This window comes from Haemaphysalis longicornis, unplaced genomic scaffold, assembly GCF_048455015.1.
Source record: "Haemaphysalis longicornis isolate Haplotype H1 unplaced genomic scaffold, Haemaphysalis longicornis Haplotype H1 scaffold_3, whole genome shotgun sequence".
NCBI classification, from domain to species: domain Eukaryota; kingdom Metazoa; phylum Arthropoda; class Arachnida; order Ixodida; family Ixodidae; genus Haemaphysalis; species Haemaphysalis longicornis.
The window spans coordinates 12,102,377-12,125,229 of NW_027526335.1; the positions used below are offsets into that span (position 1 = coordinate 12,102,377).

The 22,853-nt window shown below is 47.0% G+C and overlaps 1 protein-coding gene across 4 annotated transcripts; it reads left to right on the plus strand.

The window, feature by feature from the left end:
• The first annotated feature begins 3,892 nt into the window (after nt 1-3,892).
• Nucleotides 3,893-21,534, plus strand: LOC144173967 (nuclear transcription factor Y subunit alpha-like). Of its 4 annotated transcripts, XM_077702352.1 has the most exons (10): nt 3,893-3,911; nt 4,068-4,132; nt 10,930-11,140; nt 12,398-12,535; nt 13,271-13,318; nt 13,560-13,671; nt 13,990-14,099; nt 15,828-16,085; nt 18,775-18,963; nt 20,212-21,534. In XM_077702352.1, exons 3-10 carry the CDS (start codon nt 10,976-10,978, stop codon nt 20,302-20,304), a joined length of 1,113 nt encoding a protein of 370 aa, XP_077558478.1. In that variant the 5' UTR covers nt 3,893-3,911; nt 4,068-4,132; nt 10,930-10,975; the 3' UTR covers nt 20,305-21,534. The 4 variants fall into 4 exon arrangements, with proteins under 4 accessions (XP_077558478.1, XP_077558477.1, XP_077558476.1 ...); XM_077702351.1 differs by lacking the exon at nt 3,893-3,911 and having other exon boundaries at nt 3,998-4,132; XM_077702350.1 differs by lacking the exons at nt 3,893-3,911; nt 4,068-4,132 and adding an exon at nt 4,175-4,295 and having other exon boundaries at nt 15,837-16,085.
• Nucleotides 21,535-22,853: the final 1,319 nt, after the last annotated feature.

The window sequence follows — 22,853 nt, forward strand, 5'->3', positions numbered from 1 at the left end:
TTCCAGTGCCAGTGGCTTACATTTTTAAAAAATTCCAGGCACCTCAATTCTGTTAGGAAAGTTGGCACAGGTTTATAAGGCTTAACAAAGCATTAATAATACCATTTATAGAGACTTTTCATACATGTGGCAAAAGCTCTGGACAAGTGTTGAAATCTAAGCAAAACTATACAATCAGTAAACAGCAGTCAAGCTAGGCCCTCAAATTTTCTTAATTCTAATGTTATTTTGCACATTGAAAAATAAACGAAGTGGTATTGTCTACGTTGTTTGCCGTTAATCGTGCACAATTGCTACCTGCTTTAAATTTTCCTTGCACTTATATAGAGAACATTCAAATCTGAGAAAATCAGTATTTACTTAGAAAAACAGCTACATAAGAGAAACAGACTACGCGAACAGTGAAACCAGGTTTACTGCCCTAAACTCTCATCTCCGCTTCAGACAGCATATTCCAGGTATTCATCCCAACAAGTGTACATTCCTTCAAAGAATTTGCATTCCTTCAAAGAATTTTTGTCCATGAGCAGAGTGTACCAGGCTACTGCCCCCATCTGCACTGTTCTATCCCAAAGTACTGCTGCCAGAATGTTTGTGGCTTCTATACTGTCCACACACAGTCACTCTGTCTTAAGTGAGCAGTGTCATCGGAGCAGTTTGCTACATCCACCCACAAGGTTGGTGACTGAATTATGCTCCAAAGCGCAGCCCTGCAAGGAATAGCAGCCTGTACGGCACTTGCCAACTTGCTGTCCTTGACATTACATCACACAAACGGCCTACGTCACTGGACATCGTTTCAATGGCTTCCTGGGAAACCAGCTAAATGAGGCTGCACGTAAAGGGCACGACTGTCAAAACCATAGGAAAGTATGTTTTGCACGTTGCCACGCTTTAACTTTGGCGAGGAGTTTTGTAACAAGGCAGCGAAAACACCTCTGATGCCCACCTGATTGCAAGTACTTCTTTTTATGCGATATTGTGACCTTGAAATGGCACACAAAGTGCGAGCAGCACAGAGAGTGAGTGAATGAACTCTATTGCAATGAGCTTCAGGCACTGACAGTTAAGTGCTCGCCCAGTGGGGGCCTACCCCAGCCCAGGAAGCCCTTGTCAGCGCTGGCTGCCCTCTCCGCCAGGCTACGCTGGACTGAAAGGTTGGTGTTGGCCAGCTGGCCCGCCCACTGCCCGTAGGTTGGGCAAGGATTGTAGCTAAGGGATGGGGTTTTCTTACACGCCCATACCATGTGGTACGGGGTGCCGGGTTGGGAACAGAAACTGCAGGCATGGAGGAGAGTGCTGACCAGAAGAAAAGTAATTGTGTTGAAAAGAAAGGTGGGTATATTTGGGTCTGGGATCCCAACCCCGGGCCTACGGAGTGCAAGTCAAGCACGCACCTCCCACACCACGTTCGATGCTTGGCCCAGGCTGGCTAAAGGTGGACCTGGCAAATATGTTGTGCTCTTCAACTTGGGATTGTGTGTTCGACACATGGCTTACAGGAGCAGCTTGAGCACGTGAATTATGAAAGTAGCCCAGCATTATTACGCTAATAGCACTTATGTAGGGCAAAGAAGAAAGTAAGGTGGAAAAAGGAAAATGCGACACAAGGGTAAAAATATTGTAACGATGGTAACAAATGGTCACCATTGCACCACTGGACACGTTTGTGTCGTCAGTGCTGTCTCTGCTGCGATGGACTCTGGTCAACTGAGTAAACTTTATTGAAGGAGAGATGAGGGAAAGGGGAGCAGTGGACTCTGGAGTATCTACCTCAGCGCCAGCTGTGAAATGTGGTCAACCACGGAGGTCCTGAAAGTACGCCTCGGAAGAAGATTCAAGGAAGCACAAAAATGTCGCTTGGCAAGAAAAGAGGCAGGTCCTCACTGCAGCCAAATTTCTACCACCAACTGACACTACTGTAACCATTACAACACAAATATTATCTGACGACGAAGACATTGTCTCAACAAAAGTAGACAATCACAACAGACCTACCATTAGATGTAAATCACATCACTTAAAAAAAAATGTAATGCTTTTACATTCCCAATCGTAAGTACAGTCGACTCCCGTTATTGTCAAGATGAACACAATGGTTAAGACGAACAACATTTTTGCTCTCTTGTAACGTCCACAATGCAAGAATCCTCCACTTAAGATGAATTTCTGATAATACGAACAAATTTTTACGGTTCCTTCAAGCTCGTCTTAACGGTAGTCTACTGTATTTGTAAAAGGGTAACCACAAGGAGCGACTTTTTTTGAGCAATGCGACAAGCACAACTCAAGTTTAGTCAACTGGAAGCACGGGTGACAGTGACCAGCTGTTGCCTACACTGCGTAACACACTGCCACCAAGCCCCTCCGCTGTTGCTTCTGGCTGGACTGAAGCAGCCTACAAGCAAAGCCTTCTATACAACTGTATCGGAGGCTCTGCCAACAAGCAAGCAACAGCGACATTTTGCTGTAGGGGCCCCACAGCAATGTATCCTGTATGTGGGTGACAGCTGGTCGCTGTCGCCCAGACTATTAAGGAGTAACCACATGCAGCGATTTTGGTGAGCGACGCGAAAAACGTAACTAAATGGGTACAGTAAACAGGTAATGTAGGCGACGGCCGCAAGCGAAAAAATTAACACACTGTCGCCAGGAGCCTCCATCGCTGTCGCTCGCTTGTGGGCTGCTTCTGGCCGCCGACCAGACGCAAGCAACCACGATGGCTCGATGCTGTTGTTGTTCCTGGCAGCAGTGCATTAAAATAATATTTTCACTTGTTGCTGTAGCCCACTTTACCCATCGAGTTGCATTTTTCGAGTCGGTGGTGGCGGTGACACCATTTATTGCACTCAATCGTTGGTCGAAGAGCTGCCTCTATGAGTAGGGTTGCTCACCAAATTGTTGCACGTGATTAGGATGCGCTTGGCATGTCACCCTCTGACAGACAGACAAAAATTTGTTTGTCTTTTGGTACTCAAGGCTCCCTTACTCCAGGGAGCTGCTGGTCGCCTTCTTGACGAAGGCAGCCAGGGCTTGTTGCTGTTGCTTTGCATAGCTGCCGGCTTAGTGATACACTCCCTGCGTATGTTCTGCTGCTATTTTTAAGGCACTACCATAGAATGCGCTCTTGATCTAGTGTTTTCTGACAAGAGCAGATAGAGGTGGCTCACTAAGGGGTCCGTGGAATTTATATATTCTAGATGGTGCGATTAGGGTGCTTGCGTTTGGCGTACTATTGCTCCTTCTCCTAAGGTTCTTGTGCGGTGTTGTTTACGTGCTTCTGCATACTGGTTCAGGATTATATTGGCCGATAAGTCGCACATTTGGAATTTGTCAGCACTGACGCGGGCCCGGTCTCGCGGGCGAGCAGGTTAACGCCTTCATAGCCCACCAATCCGATATGTACAAGAACCCAGTGCACTCTGTCAATCCTCTGAGATTGTGAAGCACAAAAATCGCTGTAATGTGGTTACCCAAATTTTAAAGGGGGGAGAGCGGAAAGGAAATACCTCTACCTATGTACCAACGTGGACAACAAAGAGTACTATGATGGCACTGAATCATGCTTCCATGGCGAATTAAAGACTGACTTGCATATTAAGGACGAAAGAAACCTATTACGGTTATCACACGCCGGGGAAACAACACCCGAGCCGCAAAGTCAGCAGTTGTCCGCTTCGACCGTTTTCCGAGATTTCACCACCGGAAGAATCATTTACCCTTGCAGAGAGTATACTAGATCATTTTAGAGCGAATAACCGCGGATCGTGTGACATTTGCACCCACAGTGACACGAGACCAACAGACGCCACGTTATCTCGGGCCGGCGCTGCCATCATTTTTGCTGTTCCCTCGAGCACTTCTCACCCCTTGATGTACCCTAAATATTTGAGTTTAAAACGTGCCGTCGCGTACGTACGGGGTATTTACGTTGGAAAATGCTTAATTTTTATTGTAAAAACGTTTTGCTTAGATTATAACGAGAACAAGGCTCAGTAAGATAGTCGCCAATAAAGACGAAGCTTCTTGTTTTTATGGCGAAAGGATTCCGTTGTCCATTGGCGCAGGTTTTCCATAGTCAAGCGGAGCCAATCAAGAGAACCCCCCGTTGAACCAGTGCGCTGCTACGAATGTAAGTTGGCAAATTATCTTCGATTTAGACCGCGGGTGCTTCGCACGGGATTCGCTGGCGCGAGGTTTGCGTTGTGGCCAGTGTTTTCGTGTGTAAACAGGCGTTTACGTTGCGAGAAACGGTTATCGTCGGTGCTGGCGGGACCAAGTCGTAAAGCAATGGCGTTCGTGTGTTGTTTTCCCTTTCTGGACAAAGCATGCGAGTGATTTCTCTTCCGCAAACTTTGTGTTGCGACCTAATTTCGTGCTTGAGACACCGTGAGCAAAGACGTGCTTTATGAAACACTGCGACCTGAAGCAGATGTGCGCATCCTACTACCATTCCGCTTGCAAACATTACCAGCGGGAACTTGGTGGCCGTGCGAACAGGGAGATTTTGATCATTTGCATGTAGTTAGGCCTATCGCTTCCTCGTCATTCTCTTTCCGCAGCAAGCGAAACTAGCGTTAGCTATGATCGCGGCGTTAGGATTAGGTTGTCTCATGCTTGCTGACTACGAGGCGAGTTTCCTGTACTCATCCAAGGAGGACAGCTGGGGAGATCGGCGTGGCGCAGTTGGTAGATTGTAGTATCCAGCTCGCTGAGGCCATGTGTACGCGTTTTGCTCCGGTTTTTCTATCCCCGTTGCGTCGTTACTGACACCCTCCTCCATCGAGCAACACATTTTTCAGTATCAGCTCGACTTAAACTGGCTAATTATTCCGGGCGCCGTGTTTTATTCTGCGCTCTCCCCAGTCTTCCGAGATCAGTGCACTTCTCTGACCTCTTTACCTTGTGTGTTCAGTGCTGCTTATAAATGCGGATACAAAGTGCACGTAGAGGCAATGCGTAGGGTGGCGGAACGCAGTGCTGCCCGTGTTTCGAGGCCCGCATATATCCAATATTCATGTCCGCCGACACCAAAGTTTGCCGTGTCAAACTGCAGTGCAAACCGAGCACCATTGTAGAGGGAAAATTCCAACTTTGCTGTGATCAACATTTACGGAAGGAACTTTGTCGAACCATCTGTGATAGATCGAGCATTGTGAGCACGACGTTAGACGTGGCAAACAGCATTCGCGTCCTGTTTCGTGCAGGTGATTAGTTTAGTTCCTGCCCTGCCAGGTAGTTCCTGCCCTGCCAGGGGTGTATCCAACATTAATTGCGGGCTGTAGCCAAAACCTTCTTTGGACCGTAGTGCAGAAAAATTTGTCAGCACTTGGTAGGGGTTTGAGATTGTCGCCCAAACCAATGCTTACATTGTTGTGTAAACTGCTGGGTCCGTAAGCGAAACGTCAATGACTTCTTTTTACTTTTTGGATTAAAATTAAACTTTTGTAACCGTATGCGAGGCTGCGTTTTCACGCGTTTAATACACAGTGTTTTGAGGAGATTGCACAGTGATCATGTATAAAGCAAAATGGGCACTGACCTGCTTATGAGTTACAGATTTTTAAGACACATTTCATCAGTAACATACCTATTCTTTGTCCCTTGATGTACCACGCAGAGTGTGTAGAAGTTCTTCGTGCTGTATTTTCTCCCTTTGCAATTTCTTTGGGGTAATTGTTTTGGGTTCTGTTGACATTCGCGAAAGCTTTTTACAGAAGCAAGTCAGTCTGGAGCAGTGATTTTGGAAAACCATTAACTCGATGGAGGGATAAAGTCGTGAAAGTTTGGGAGCAAAGAACGAACGAGGACATTGCGAGACAGGGACAGCTGGCAGAACATGGGAGATGTCCTGCAGTGGGTGCGAACAAGCTGCTGACGATGCTGTTGACCGCCCTGGTAAAGCAAAAGGATGCGATTTGCTTACTTAGAAGTTCTGACACCTCATTACGCAGTCATTGAGCAAACTGCGCCTCCCTTTTGTCCTTTTTGGCTGTCTTTTTGGTGTATTCCTGATAAGGCAGAGCTGTAAATAGATGACACTGATTTCTTTTTCCGCAACAAGTACCAGCTTGTTTGAGCTCGCTTGGTGTCAGGGAAGAGGGTAACCTATAGCTGCAGCAGTATGCATCAAGAAATGGGGAAAATGTGCATACGAGCACATCTTATGAGTGTCAGTTCTGACTCCCCACCCTGTTTTTTTTTTTGTCCTTTGTCATTAGGGAAACTAAAAGAGGGTGCTTGAGGTTTGGTGCATTTGCGTTGTGCTCTTTTAAATTAATCACTAAAGAGGAATGGGACGATATAGGGACTGCAGGGGAAGTGTCATTAAAGGCTGAATAACTTTTTGTGCTGGCTGAAAGATCTTTGTGTGCCTTTCATTTTTTGTCCTGTGACAACTGGTCTTTGTTTGCTTATAAATGAACAATTAAAGCTGCCATGTTTTACTCTCTATTCCCTGTTTTGTGTGTGTGTGTGTGTCTGACGCTAAATAGCATAGACAAACCACCACATTGTGGTGGTGCCACTTAGAGGCATGTGCATAAAATACACATTTAGCCAGCATAGTGATCAGTAAAGTTGGAGGCCTGCTTCTTGGTGTAGTTAAGTGGGGTGATCTTGTGGCTTGCAATTCTCATCTGCGAGGTGATCCTCCTGTGTGATGTACAGAAGTCTGCAGGGTGTCCCAGCTATCATGCACCAAGAAAAAAAAAGAGCAATGGTGTTACTCTAATCAAACCTAGTGCATAACCTTTCCAGTACAGTGGATTAGCGGCCAGTATTTTTTTGTTGATTAGGTATGATTAATTATCTAACTGGAGAAGTACTGTTCTAATCATTAAAGTGTCAATGGGGCACTTGTATGTACCCATGAGAGGCATCTAACTGCAGTATTTTCAGCGATGAACTAATTGTGTACTCATTTATTCTGACTGATAAATTCCACGAAATATGAAAAATACCACGTGACGGTGCTCCTGCCCGCATCATAAAGCAGTGCCCTTGAACAGGCTGCCTTTGAGTTAGCCAAAATGAAATCAAGGAAAGACAGAAAGGAAGAAATTGCGACCGAGTTTTGCCTTATTTGCCACATGCGCCCCACTAAACTTGCTGTTGCTGCTTCTTTCATGCATGCCATTATCAGGGTGATGCGCAGTCTCTTCGGGCTTGTGACAGACAAAACATTTGCTTTCATTGAGCTTATTTGAGGGTGCTGCTGAGCTGGGCGATATTAAACATTATACTTCACCCAGTTCGTTTAAATTCGATATGTTTTGTTCAAGTTTAAATGTTTGAAAAGATCTGCAAGCCAAACTAAATATGTCAGAAAATGGGGCAATCTGCATTTCTTCTGAGGCATTTCAATTTTGTGATTGAACATTCTTGACTGGATTCAGATGTATTTAAATACATGTTTTGGAAATGTAAGGTACAGTATTAGTTGCTGATTAGCTATACAGTTGGGCTACTTCTCTTTGTACCAAGATTACAGTACATGAAGCAGCAGGTGCAAGAATTCAGATACTGCAATGTGTTTTACTTCAGCCGAAGTGATGTTTTTCAGCAAGCGGGATAATGTGATAATGGTATGCAATGCAGCCCAATGGTAATAGCAGAGCAAGGAATTTTCAAGATAAGTTTACAACTGCGTGCACGCACAAGATTGGCTTGCCAACAAGAAAGTTTCATACGTGCATTTTTTCAAGTGAGGTCATCTCTCAGACAGCGCTGGTTTGGTCTGAGCACGTCGCTCAAGAATAAGTGGTTTTCCCGACTTTGAGTTGTCCCTACTGCAATGGGTGAGCATAAGTTTGTGTTGGAACAATAAATAGTGACTGCATGACCAGGAATTCATTCTGTATCATCACGATATTCTTCCTTAGATATTGAAGCTATCAAAGACAATTAATTGAGTTCAGAACCCATTATTGTCTCTTACTTAACTGCATACATTGTGCTTACTTAGCCTTTAAAATGGGCATTTGCCTGAATATCTCCCCGCCCACCTCCTTTTTTTTTTTTTTTTTTTGACAGCTCATTTTGTATTTGGGTCAGGTGCCATTCCCATAGCCCAATAAAAGTATAAAGTGCTGAAAGGGAGTTTGCTGCAGGCAGAGAGGAAACTGGCCACTGTAGATTACACCAAGAAAAAAGAAGCTGACATGAGCTGTGAAAAACCAGAGAACGAAGTTTTGCATTTGTGGCATGAATACAATGATGCTAGGTAAAAAAAAAAAAAAAAAAAAAAAAATCTTGGACAAACACACTGCTTGGTTCCAACAATGACACAATACCCATATCTGACAGGACATTGTGCTGCAATACACCGTAGAAGCATTTTGCTGCTGCGGTGCAAGCGCACTTTTCGTGTGTCTTGATACAAGAATGTTGAGTACTTTTAACATGCATGCACGAAATAAACTTGGAGAGTTTTAAGTGCGTGTTAGGGATGTGGCAGTAGCACGACTGAATGCCTGAAACATTGAGTGGCTGTCTGAGGTAATCTGCAGCCATCCACAGCCTTTGCAGTATGTGTAGCTTGGATTCTTGGCATCAAGTAACACGTAGTGTAACAGGCTTCCGAACATGGTGGTCAATAGTAACAGCCCCACATGGAGATGCAGCTGCAGCAGATGTGAGTGGAGGAATAAGCTGTAGCAGGTAAGACACACTGCGTGGCAATAACAGCGGCGCTCTCTCTTCGGCTGCCATGTGTGGGCGTGTATTCATTGCTGTGTCAATTGGACGGTTGGGGTGAAGAAATTATTCTTTCTTTGCAATATCCACACCATAGACGTGGCAATGGTCACATGATTTCATCAACTTTCAACATCAAGCTCTGGCTCACAACCAAGAATGTCACGCTTAGGCACCAAATTCAGAGTACCTCGATAAAGCACAGGCACATGTACCTCGAACACGTTGGACCAGACTGCAAAATGCAGTGGGCATAGCAGGTTCATCTTTTATCAAAAGAGAGCACAGTCATAGCTTTAATTCTTTTTATGCCAGGGAAAAAGTGCCCTTATTTGTGGGTTCTAGTAGAGGTTATTTTATGCAAAAACTGTTTGGTGGGAAAATATATAAAGCACATGAAAATGAAGCCAGATATATGTCCAATTTAATGGTGTAATGGTTTTTAGAAATGAGTGGAAATGCAAAATTTATATTGCCAAATACAAAATTTTCGGTGAATTTTTAGAAACATTTATGAATATACAGAAGTTTTATACATTCATCAGCAATATTTTGATTAAAAATCAGTCCTAGCTTGAGTGGTTTTTTTTAGCTACAAAAATTTCCTTGCAGCTCTGCCAAACCTTGGGTGAAAAAGTTATCAGTTGCTTATGTTCCAGGCTGGGTTCTTTCTTCATCAATGAGTCTCGAAACGTGCGTCTGCCGACTCTGCTTCATCCACAGACCCACTGCTGCTACTGATTTCGTGAAAATACACCGGAGATTGTGTAGAATCACGTGACTTGAGGCGTCTTCAAGCTCGCGACGGACCTTGGGAGTGTAGAAATCGAGCTTAGTTTCTCCGGCTGGGCTTTAAAATCGGCACCTAGCTCCAAAAATGCGAACTATGCCCCAAGCTGAAGCTTATCTCTCCCACAACACGGCAGGTGGCGCAAGAAGTTTTCAAGCACAAGGCACGTATTTCAAATTGGTGTTTGAAAGTATCATGAGGTGGCTCATGATGTCTACTACCTGCCGCGGTGGCAAAGTGGCTAAAGTGGCTAAGGCGTTGTGCTGCTGAGCACGAGGTCGCGGGTTCGATTCCTGGCCGCACCGGCCGCTTTTCTGATGGAGGCGAAAAGCAAAAACACCCGTGTGTACGAGATTTCGGCGCACGTTAAAGATCCCCAGGTGGTCAAAATTAATCCGGAGCCCTCCACTACGGCGCGCCTCATCGCCTGCGTTGCGTCGGCGCGTTAAACCCTACAATCGAATCAATCATGATGTTTAGTGATGTGGTACAGAAAGAGTTAATGCCAAGATTGCCTTACTGGTCAAAAAGTGATACAATATCGAGCTTCCTACAAAACCGGATGTTCAGGCAGAAACAACCTTGTGGATCCACAATCGTCTTCCCTGTGTTGTCTTAGATGAAATGTATAATGTCAGGCAAGGTCTTGCTGCCTAACAATGGGCACGCGGCATGCTGGAGCAGGGATGCATAGTGTGTACATTCATAATAAATATATTGCAGGCCATACTGGAAGCAACATCACGGTGCTTCAAGAGGAGTCTGGAAGCAAAAAGCTAGACAATACAGGAAAGAATGTGCCCGTGCTTTACGTGAAGTGCGCACCACCATTTTCAACTTCCCTTGGATCTCAACCCCAACCGCAACTTTGCTGTCTTTCCCTCGTCACGTCAAATTCGTTGACTTTACCCACTGAGTGGGCTGCTGCCTGTGATGGTACCTGACATAGTGAAGTGAATGTCCACTCGAGGTTGAAACCGTGCGTGATCGGTCACCTCTGCATGTCGCCGGCAGCTCTATCTCTTGGTATTTACTAAGATTTACCCAAGTATTGACTCATGGTATACGCACACTCACATATATTCCCTAGTGACTACCCCTTTGTCTTATGTATTTCACAGTAAATTTCTGCCTTGCCTTACCTTTCTCTCCTGTTTATACAGAGCAGAAATCTCAGGTCCTACGGCTTCCTAAGAAATAAACCCTCATCTGGTGGAGCGCATATCAACTGGTGTTTGGTAGTAATGCAGAAGGCAAAATGAGTGTTGACTATGGCATGGTGGCGGGTCTCTTATGTACTACAAACTTGTGTCGTCTTCTGCGGCCCTCTGGGCAACGCATAGCTGGAAAAATGGCTTAGACCCGAGCCTGTAGTTTGAGGCGGACCGCAAGGAGGATTCCCGTGAGGCGTAACGTGGTGCCTCCTGCCCGTCTTGTTCCAGAGAGAGAGACGGGGAGGCGAGGGAAGCAGTAGCAGCAGCAGCAGCCATGCAGATGGAGCAGTACCAGGTGGTGAGCTCTGTGGGGGCGAGCCCCTCGCAGGGGCAGCCCCTGGCCGTGGCGTCCGCCGACCAGCAGCAGCAGCAGCAGGTGGCCGTCATGCAGTCCCTCTCGGGCACCCCCATTGCCCACGTGACCACTGCACAGCCCCAGGTGAGGACAGGGAGGCAAGGGCGAGGGGTACTGCGCTCGATCACAGGCTCGGCTTCTTCAGGCGGGTGTCTGCTCATAGGGCTCTGAGGGCGGTCAGATTGTGGACAGGGAACAGCTGATGGCTGTGCAGAGCGCAGTGGTGTCACGTCAGTACTTTTCTCTGGGACAAAGATTTCCTTCGTGAACCAGCTCACTCGTATCAAGAGGTCACAGTAAACTCTACAAGAGGAGAACGGTACCAGTGAGGCAAATGTCACTTGGTGGATTGTGTACAGGGGGCGCAGCATTAATTGCAAACTGTAAACAGGTAGCATCTACAACGTGGAATGCTCAGTCTTTGTTGTGTGCAACGAGAAGAGAAAGGCTGTGTGAAGCGAGGCTGTCTGTGTGGCACATGTGTTGACCATGACAAAACCTGAGCCCTTCTCTTCCAGTGTGCCCTGTTTGCATTCCTGCTGTGAACTTCTGCATCTATAAGTTCTGATGGCGCCATGTGTGTTTTTTGAAGAGGGTGCATACTTACCTCTGCCCTGACCCCCTTGAATGCCTACTAGTCCTCCTGTGCTGTTCCTTTTTTTGTGTGTGTGTGTGTGTGTGTCATTGTTTAGACGGGGTGCCCCCCAAGATGACTGGGTTGTCAACTCTGCCGATCACCAGTGACTAGGTTGTGTCACCTTCAACGGTGTTCACTGAGAAAGCAAACCGATCAGCTCCACAGATACCAGTGACGAGGTGTGGCCATCTGATGTGTGGCTTTCGCCGGCGGAAAGAGAGACAGACTTGAATCCCACAACGTACAATGAGAGATTTGTATGGTACAAAGTGAGGTGCATCACACGTACAAGATGGGTGGTATGTGGCTGAACATGGCTCATTTCATCTGAAAGGTGCTCAGAATTGCCCATCAGTTCACCAAAAGAAAAGCAGGTCGCTCTAGCAATGGGTTCAAGAGGTAGCAAGGAGGGAATCTGTGAAAACATATTCGCCCAGCCGTCCATCTCCAGTAGTCTAGGTTCGACAGTTTGGGTTGAGCATTGAACAGTCAGTTGACCAGTTAGGCAAATTCTGTTTGTAGATGTAGAAAACTTGCCACGATTGAGATCGAGGAGTGCCAAAGAAGCACCGGGGGGCTTTTTACCTGTGCCCTCTTACCCGTGCCTGGTCGTACTAAAGATGGGTAGGTCATGCACAGTGCGCTACCCGTATTCCCATGCCCTGACGAGGTGGCCTTCCCCTTTGGTGGCTCGGCTGCTGCAGGTGCTGCAGGTGTCCCAGGGCAGTGGTCAGGCGCAGCTGCTGCAGGCAGGCGGCCAGCAGATCATGGTGCAGACCCTGCCCAATGGACAGACCGCCGCCATACAGATACAGGGGCAGCCAGGCCAGCAGATCCCACAGGTACTACTGCGTGCGTGTGTGGGTAAGGGGGGTGGGCAGTCTTCGTTCTGACTACTACTTTATTGAGAACGTGTAGAGGCAAGGTTTGGCTAGCACGTAGCGTGTGCATGCACTCTGTTGCTGCATCGGAAAGTGGACAAAATTGTATGAGGGTTTTGTATGTTTTTTTCCCACCCCAGTGTGAACATTCATTGTTTGCAGTGCCAGAGTGTGTCACAAAAGGTGTTGCCATTGAGGTGGTTTGCCTGTAGCATGAATGGCAGGCAAAGTGCTGGTGCACCCTTTCAGTGGAATCAAGAGTAAACTTGTTTTTCTTTCCTGTCCTGCTGTGCCACTGATTGCTTTGCTGTAGAAGAGAGCAAAGGTTAATTAATTTCTGTCTGTGTGTACCTGCCTCACTTGGGTTGAACGCAGCCATCTTCTAGCTCGTTTAGACACACTATGGCAGCATGTGGGGGGGTCTTACCAGCGACTCAGAAGAGGAGCCTTCTCCAGTGTTACTGCTTAGGTCAGAGGACAGCCACACGCTTAGTAACGTTCCCGCAAGAAGGAACATGCAGCAGGCTCACTCAAACCAAACACCAGTCTCGGCTCGCTAAAATAACATCACTGCACGCATGGCATCATTTGCAAGTTGTGGCTAACAACAGCTGTGACGGCAACGGGTGTACAACATGTGGCACTTGAAAGAAGCAGTTTTGTCTGCTCGCGGGCTCCTCTCTTCTCTCTTCGCAGCTCCAAGTGATCCCCATCAGCCAGTTGCAGGGGCAGCAGGGGCAGCAGGTGTGTGCACTTTGTACTTCCCACTGGTGGGGGGGGGTGCATGGCACCTTTTGGGCACTGGACGCCGGCACCCACAAAGCATCCTTGTCTTTTCGCTGTCACCCAGACCTGCACAATGATTTTATTGCATTTACTCACTGAGGTGTACTCGTGTTTTCAATTGAAGCGCACTTGCTGCAGTCACAGTGTTGACAGGTGGCAGCAGCTCCATTGCTTGATGCCGCTTTCCCGCTTCCCCTAGATCATCATCCAGCAGCCTCAGCAAGGCCAGATTCTACAAACGTCGGATGGCCAGACGCTTGTGTACCAGCCCGTCACAGTTGACGGCACCAACTTTGTCCAAGGGCCCGGAGGTAAGCGCCCACTGCTGCAAGAGGGGCCATTTCCTCGCTTGAATGGTGCAGAGTTATTATGCCGCCAGCACTTTTGCTGGATTGACCTCCCGCATGCGGCATATCCAGGCTCGGTAAGATACATGCGCAGTGAGGGTGAAGTAATGGGATGGAAGTGCTTAGTTTGCACCAAGCTAGCTAGACAGGCCGTGGGACCAGTTGACGCTCTGCTGTTGCGCAGAGTAATCATTCAGCTGGCTCTTTTGCGGGATAGGGAGTTATTCTGCCAGGAGCTGGCTGGACATGATGTTGACTTTGTGTGCGTGTGCTTCTGTGCAGGCATAATCCAGATCCCACAAGCGGCTACACAACAGGTGGTGCAGGCAGCGCAGGCGACACCACAGACCATCACCCTCCCATCTTCCGTCGGAGGAGGAAACATTGTCATGGTGGGTGCCAGACATTGTTCTGCTGTAATGCTTACCACGGCCCTGTGCCTAAAGACTGTCTCCTTTCAATACAGTTGAACCTCGTTATAGGAGACATGGATGTAAGAGACAAATGGGTATAAGAGACACTATTCACCCACATGGTTGGGTGCCCGATCTTTCCCATTAAATTGACTTCTTTTATAACAGACATCGGATGTAGAAGACAGTTGGTTATAAAAGACAAGTCATGCTTGAACTTTAATCAATAATCTCGGTTGTAACAGACATTTTAACTTCAGATGCAGTGCCACCAGTCACTAATTGCAGTTGCTTCCATTGTGGAAACACAGGTGGACGACAGACGCCTGCAGTTGCTATTTATTATAATTTCAGCAAACACACAGTGGTTCAGTCCGCTGTGAAATGACGATGAGAAGCCCTGCCAATGGAAATGCAACTTACAGAAGTGGTTGAAGCTTACTGCCATCCATTGGAGCACGACCGCACATGCGGGCTCCCCCACTCGTGTAGCTTCCAATCAAGAAGCATCGCAGATGTTGAGTCCTGCAAACGTAATGAATAGCCTGAGCACACTCTGCGCTCTGGCTATTCATCAGGCTTGTGAACTCAACATCTACGATTCATCTTCCACAAACTGAAGGGAAAAAAAGCTTGTAGAATCGGTTGGAAAAAACAGTGTAAATACAGTCATGAAGCAAACAAAGATTCACAACTGTTTCATAAATTCTGGGGCCAAACATTAGTTAGAATGAATCTTTTGCAACATGCTGTAGCGTTCTTTTGAGCTTATTTTAGTCATACGGTGCCCACATTGAACTAGGGTCTGATTAGTAAGTGAAAACACGGTTCCCTGCTTATAAGAAACATCTTGTATAAGAGACAGAAACTGCTCCCCGGTACGTGTCTCTTATAAAGGGGTTCAACTGTAGTGCCATTGCTCATTGCATCTGGATGGTTGACTCTTGTCAGTGAGATGTGGAAGTGCAGTGCAACAGTGACACTGATGCCTATGATTGTTTTCCAGCCATGTACAATTTGCATGAGCCTCCAGTTGTAACATGCTGTGGTGCGTAATGACTACAAGTAGGAAAAATAACTTTGTTCCGACTGCACTGCGTATGTGGAAAAATGAAGGTGCCGATGCTTCTAAAACATTTTACAAAACGTCCATTAGTAGTCATACTCATAAACAGTGTGGACTTTATGAGCTATTTTCTTCTTCCTTGCAACATTAGGTAAAGTCGTAGGCCTTTCATTGGGGCTTTCATTGGGAACAGAAGGGTTCGCCAGTGTGGTAATCGTGAAAAGTGCAGGTTATGCAGTGTGTTGGCTTTCTTGTATAAAAGTTGATGGGAAAGGACAAGCATGTACATAACATCATGCGTTACTCAGGCATTTTCGTTCAATATATTAAAGTGTGAAAGCCATGTATATGCTCAATGCAGAAATTGTGATTGTGGGGTTAAGGTGGCTCATGATTTTCATGGAGCTGCAGTCTTGAAGCTGTACAAGTCCACTTAGCTATAATAAATGCGGCTGTGATGCGGCGTTTGTCTACTAAAGAGCAGGAGTTTTGAGCTTCATTGTCCTTATACCTACAGTTTGTCGCAAGTGAGTTGAGCGTGGCTTTGTGCAGCCTGGCATGTGTTGAGGGGCTGTTGGCGGCGAGTGTGAGCAAAGATTCTTGCCCTGAGCCCATGGAGGGGGGTCCTTATGCGGGCGAAGTTCCAACAGGTGGTGCCCAACCACAATGCGGCGGTGGCGGCGGCGCAAGCAGCCAGTGCGGGAGCCCTGCAGGCGGTGCAGCGCATTCCCCTGCCTGGGGGAGCCGCCACTGCAGCCACAGCGGCGGCGGCCGCCCCCGCAGACGTGGTGGAGGAGGAGCCCCTGTACGTCAACGCCAAGCAGTACCACCGCATCCTCAAGCGGAGGCAGGCACGCGCACGCCTCGAGGCCGAGGGACGCATCCCCAAGGAGCGCAGGGTACGAACATGGTGGGGACAGTGGGGTCACTTTGGGGCCAACCGAGAGGAAAATTAAAGCTGTTCCACTGAATGTGAAAGCTGTCGAAAGTGCAGAGCAGTGATTTGCCGTAATGGGCTGTAGCGCCGTTATCCGCTCACTGCTACCACCGAACGCATTTCAAATTTCCCGCCTTCGCAGTGCTCGCACCCTCTGCCTGAAACAGCGGCAGCAAGAGTTTTGCTCTCTCTCTCTCTCTCTCTCTCTCTCTCTCTCTCTCTCTCTCTCTCTCTCTCTCTCTCTCTCTCTCTCTCTCTCTCTCTCTCTCTCTCTCTCTCTCTCTCTCTCTCTCTCTCTCTCTCTCTCTCTCGCACACACACACACGTGCCGGCGTTGCACTGCCACTTTTTTTCGCTTACTATTGTAAAAACCAATCCAACGAGAGTTCTTAACTAAATGAACGTAGGCGCTGCCGGTTAATTATATATATTTTGCCTCAAATGTACTCACAGTTTTCTTTGCGCGAAACAACGGGGAGATGTATGACAAGCGCCAGCGGTTCACGAGTTTCGAACGCTTATGACTATATAAACTGCTTGGCTTTCAAGGCCTCTGTGGGACGCCGCAACGACAGCCGCTATGACGGAACGCCGTGTGACTCTACTTGGGTCCAGCGAGCGAGCTACGACGACAACATGAGCCCCTAAAGTGCTCTGCACTTAGAAGGTGCGGCCACCAATTGATGACTAAGCGACTGGACTGGTAATTGTAGAAAGAATCAACGTATGCTACGCACAATGATACATAAGTTTGGAAACACATAGGGAATGCAACGAGGACAGCAGAGGGGGAAGTTATTGGTCAGGACTTTTTGTGGGCATTCCACGGCTGGTGGTTATGTAGCGATTGCGTGCACGCAACAGAATTGTTGTGCGAGGTTGTCTGTCACATTGCATTCACTGTGTCAGACAAAGCTAGACGGACCCGAAACGTGAACCTGCACCAGACTCAAACAGCTGCGGGGAAGGGAGGTTTGCACAGTTGGCATGAAAAGCTGTCTCGTTGGCATGAAAAGCATGAAAAAAGCCAACCGCGAGACTCAAGGTCGAAGTGGCTGGCTGACCGCGAATTCGAAGCTCCCATCGAGCTGACAAACGTGAAATCACATGCAATGCAACCGAACACCCACTTTCCGCACCCGCTCAATCAATGTTCCTTCCTTTCACGATGCTGTCTCTCCCCCCTCTCCCCTCTCTACTTATCAGCATCTTCCAGGGCCTCGTTGTCGCTCCGGTCCTTTCTTTCCTGCCTTTTTTTTTTATCGCCGCCTTGTACTATAACTCGTTTCGCTTGGCCTTGGCAGTTTCACACCCTGGCCTTTTCCCCTCTCAATTTCCTCGGCCGCGTCGCCAACTTATCTCGCACATGTGAGGCGCGGATGGCATGGGGGTCGCGAGGCACGCGGCCTAGTGCAGAAGCCATGGAGAGGAAGGCGGCACATAATAAGTGTTTTTTTTTTTTTTTTTAGAAACTTGAGAATTTAACTAAAGGTTTGCAAATCCCATGAGAACGTGTTAAATATAGTAATTTAAATAAGTTATTAGGCCACCTGTCATGTGAGGCCATGTACTAGGCCAGAATTTACCGGTCATACAACGCTTTCGCGTGGTCCCTTGAAAGCCATAATAAACGGATTTCACTACAGTAGAGGGAAGCAACAAGTTTGTAATCAGCAAAAACACGACACAGTTTAGGGATGGCACCACTTTAGTTATCCTGTGCAAAAGGTTCTATAGGTGGTATTCATTGAGAAGTTTAGCTGTCAATTTCTTTGTTTTGAAACACTGGAAACGACCACAGACATGGCCGATGCACCACAAACATGGCGCGGCTTGTGCCACTGCGCCCGCACACCGAAGAAGAAAAAACAATAACGTGCGTCGTCTGCTCCATTTCAACCCGATTGTCAACGGTGGTGTCAACAGAGATGTTATTAATTGCACTCAGATTGGACTTGAGGCATTACTTTGCGTTTGGTGGGGTAGAGTTTGGAACGTCCAACACAGTCGTGCTTAGCACGGACGACTACCGCCATCCCGCGGAGCCCGATGAACCAGTGATGGCGCACTCACATGGTTTCCTGCATGCGCGCCTTGCCAGTGAATACAAGCAATTACAAACCTTGCACTGTTTCATAGAATACCAGATGCTGTGGCAAGGCTGAGTTTGCATAGAATGAAGCAATGTTCGATTGTGCAGAAGGAAGCATAGATGACTCAGTGTAATAACTGATGTGTGACATCAGAGTGGGACAAACAATGAACAGTGTTCGCTTGCCTTAGCACTTAGGTTAGCACATAGCACATAGTTAATTCTTTGTGCAGCTCCTCCATCAGATTGTTAGTCATTACAAATTAGCCCTAATTCTATCAGTGCTGCTGTATATGTCCTACCGTTCAAAAAAAAAAGAAAGAAAGGGCTTGGTTCTTGCAGCCTGTGCAGCTTGCGTTCACCGGATGAAAATCTAGCAGCATGCAAGCATAGTACTGAGCAACTATTTGCCGTTACGTCAGCTATTGGTACAGTGGATGTCGTTAGAACTCGTTCTCGCATGGCAAAAAAGAACTCCATGGCTCTTAATCTTTTTTCCCCAATTGTGCCAGAAAGTAGGGCTGCCTTTTGAGGCCTGTTCTTTTTTGGGCTGGCACAGAAATATCTGCACGAATCCCGGCACCGGCACGCCATGAACCGGATCCGTGGCGAGGGCGGCCGCTTCCACTCAGGCAGCTCGCGCAAGGACCATGGGGAGGGCTCCCCTGGCGACCCCGGCAGCAACCACAACTCGGTCGACGGCTCCTCGCAGCACGACGACGTCTCCAACGGGCTGCACTCGCTCGAGGTACATACCATTCGCTCCCTGCGCTCTGTTTGCACAAAGCGGTGGCAGCAGTGGGTGCACTTATCCCAGAAGCTGCTAGACTGCGAGCTTGGGCTCCACTTGCTGTCTGCTGGCCGGCGGGTGCAGACGAGATAAACAAGGTTCTCCAGAATCTTGTTTTCACTCTTTGCTAGAGGTTTTTGCTAAATACATGGCTTCAATTTCTCTAGAACTGATGTGTTTGAAGGGTACGAACACGTCCAGGATGAGGGGTGTTGAGCAGCTGAAAGTTGTGGCCGCTGCCTGTAATTGTATGGTTTCCCATTGAAATGCTTTGAAGCTTAAAGGAAGTAGTGCCTTAATCAAGTCTGTTTAAACCTAGGCTGTATCAGAGGTGTAAGCAAGTGTTAGCATTAGAGCCTTCTGCACTTATAACACCTGGCTGGCAGCTTGCATGCTAGCAGAACTCATGCTTGTGGACCATCAGGATGTGGCTTTCATTACAGCATACATCATTTGTTCAGTCAGGTAAATGACATTGTGGAAGCGAGATGAACTGCACAATGAACTGAACTGGTAATGCAAAAATACTGCACTGATGCTGCGACGACATTGTGGTAATGGTGCGACTGTGATGCAGTGTGATCACAACCTTTATTAACTCCGAGTCACCCTAAAATCACCGAACTCACGAATCTGCCCCTGTTGACCGTAAATGAAGGAAAGTGCTGCTGAGTGGCATTGCAGGCACATACGTGCTGGTGCTGTGTCGCTTCTGTGTGCGGTCAGGTGCCATTGGTGCCCATGCACCCTAGGTTACAGCTCTTGTAGTGGCTCCACCAGCCGTCAATTAGTGCTCTGCCATGGTCGCAATGTCTCGGCGCACTGCTGTGGTGCATGATGGGATATAGTGGTTGCTTGACACAATCTCGCTTACTGTAACAGGTCCACTGTAGAAAGCATGTGTGTACAAAAGAAGTGACGTGCTTTTGCTCCCGCCTCCCTCCCCCCCAACTTCACCTGTCCTCCTTAGTTGTGTTGTTTCGTACTGAGCAGTCCACTGCTTAGTTGCACTGTCAGGTGCCTGTCTAGACTGCTTTAAAGCCATGTGTGAAAGCCATACATGAAGTGTGCATTAGGCACACCAACAAGTGACAGACCTCTTACCCTTCTTTGTACATTGCACCAGAGGATAGTGCTTGTCCTTGAAACGCTTCCATTCTGCCAGTCACTGAACGAGTGGTGTGTGTGCTGTTCTTCCCTTTTCAGAGCCAGTCCAAGTACACGTTCACGGTGCAGAACGGCCTCATCAATGTCATGCCCTCAGAACTTATGGTGGCCGGCGGCGGCGACTCAAACTGAAAGACTGTGACCGGCACCCACCAATCACCCAGCCCCACCACCATCATCATCACCACCATCGCATCTTTTTTCACCTGTACAAAGAACACAGCACCTCGCCGCCAAGAGTGTGCCCCGAGCATGTGTACATATCTCAAGGACAGTGGCTGCAGCCATTGCCAACGCAAGGCCGTGCTTCGTGTGGTGTCATTGAAATGAGCCAATTTCTATTTCTACTTTTCATTTGCATGCTTTGCACATATCCTACTTGCAGTTCGAGGGGCGAAAATCCAGTCGTAACTGCTTTAATTTGCCGGTGCCCAGCACAGGTACTTTTTACCTTGTGCTGTAGTAAGAGAGACAGAGAGAGAAAGGAAATCTGGAGACTGTGGTTTTCTTCTTTTTTAATTGCGTGCTAACCTTCCTAAAATAATTTTATGCGTCACATGCAAGTCACAGCAATACAAGGATACATATCCTGCATGATTACAGACTTTTGTATCTGTTTGTATTCTTTACTACCATTGATCTTGTGTAATGATTTCAAGAATGCAAAAGTGGTTGTTTAGGGAGGAGCGACATGAAATGCAGTGGCAATTAGAATACTTCCAATGTTCACATGTGGTGGTACTCAAGCCAGCATTGTCCTAACTCTCTCTACTTGTGTGGTTAGGAAACAAGCAGTCAAGCAAACATGTGCAGTAACAGTGCATGCTATCACCGTGGCTAGACATTACTAGTCTAGCACTGGCTTAAGCAAAGGAAACTTGATGAAATGAACGTATGAGCTTATGGTGTAGTCCACTGCTCCTGGCCTTGCTCCGCATGAAATGAAATCCTTATTTAGATGGCCTGCTCAGGAGTGGTAGGGGGGAAGAAGCTTTGCTTTCATTTCTCCCCAGTGTTCCATTGTTTGTGTGCAACTGTCTAAGAGCCTTTCACCATCCCTGTTAGTGAGAAAAAAGAATGTGTGTGAATGAAATGCTCAGCTTTGATTCCTGGACATACAGTGTTTTGTTTGTTGTAAACCCATCGCGGCAAAACAGTACTATACACATAAACAATTGCTTGCACTGAAACTTGGTACAGAGGTCAGATTCTACAGTCCAACTATTGTATTACAGATTTCAGTTCAATTGTGTGCATAAAGAAGGTTGAAGGCCCGGGTTTTGTTGTTTTGTGCGATGCATTAAAGTCTGATGCACATTTCCAATACGAGTAAGAACGGCACCATGTTTGTAAGGAGCTCTATGCTTAAAATTGCAGTGAGAACTGACGTAGATGGAGCACACGCAGGTTTATATGTGTGTGCCATTTTGTTGCCTTCGCTTGTGTTCCTTCTAAGCGTGTACCAACAAACTCAACCCTCCCATTACTGGTCAGTGTTAAGCCCGTAGCTCAGCGTCATCCAACCAAGCGCATTTCTGTTCGGGTTCTCGCTACAAAAAGGACCCTCCAGAGTGAGTGCAATATTTGAACCAAATTTAAATCATGATGGCACACGTAACGATGACTAATCCAATTTTTGCAGTGGTCCATCTTCTACACTTGATTAAACAGCAGCCCCTGTGCATCCCCATGGGAGGTCAGCCAAGATAGAGCAAAATACTCCAGCCTTCCGACTTCAATTAAAAGGGTCGTAAAGGAAAAACACAAGTTTGGTTTATTAAAAAGTCTGCTTTGTCCACATAATACTCCTGTCACACGGCAAATCTAATGTCCTTCAAAGCGAATGATTTAAAACAACAAAGGATTGTTTCTTTTAATAAAAATAAGAAAAGCACTGGTTTAGGTGACATCAGTAGACGTCACAAGCCGAGACAAGTCGGCAAAAAATCCGTATTAGGGTAGCGCGTGCTGGGGACGAATTTTCTTTTTTGTTAGCATGTGTGTTTTTTTTTTTTTTGAAAAACAACATGGAAGGGAAAATATAAGTTTACTAGCAGCTTTTCGAAACAGTACTTCAGTTTATTACCGAACTTTCTTCTCTAGTGACGCGCTACTGCTGTCGAGGCTACTCATTTGGCTGCTGAATGAGCTCCCCAACATCAGTTAGCCGCTAAATGTCATTCGCCTCAAATGTCATTCGGTATTCTCGTGTAGCGCCGAATTAATGACATTTGGAGCAAATGACATTTCCTCTAAACGTCATTAGGTCTGCCGTGTGAGAGGGGTATAACAATGATACAAGCTTAAACACACTCACATTGTTAACCTAGGTGTTAAAGAAAACAAATGTCGCAGTGGTAACGTGCCACCCACTTTTATGCAGGGACTTTATGGTGCCACGGCTGTCACCAAAGCCACCACCAAGAAACATGACTGCACAATTCTAGTGGCTTGTTCGGATTGCTTATGCCACTTGAATGCAAACCTCCAATTAACAGCTCCATTCCCACTATTACATCATTTCTGGCACCATGTAGTGCGAAATTTGAAGGTACTATTTAGATAATCCGTACCTTTTTTCATTTAAAAGATGTCTTTCGAGGCTCAAATAGTGCTGTGTGGGTTGCCAAAAGCTAGTTTACTCAAATTAAACAAAGGGTGCATTTATTTTTCATATCCTC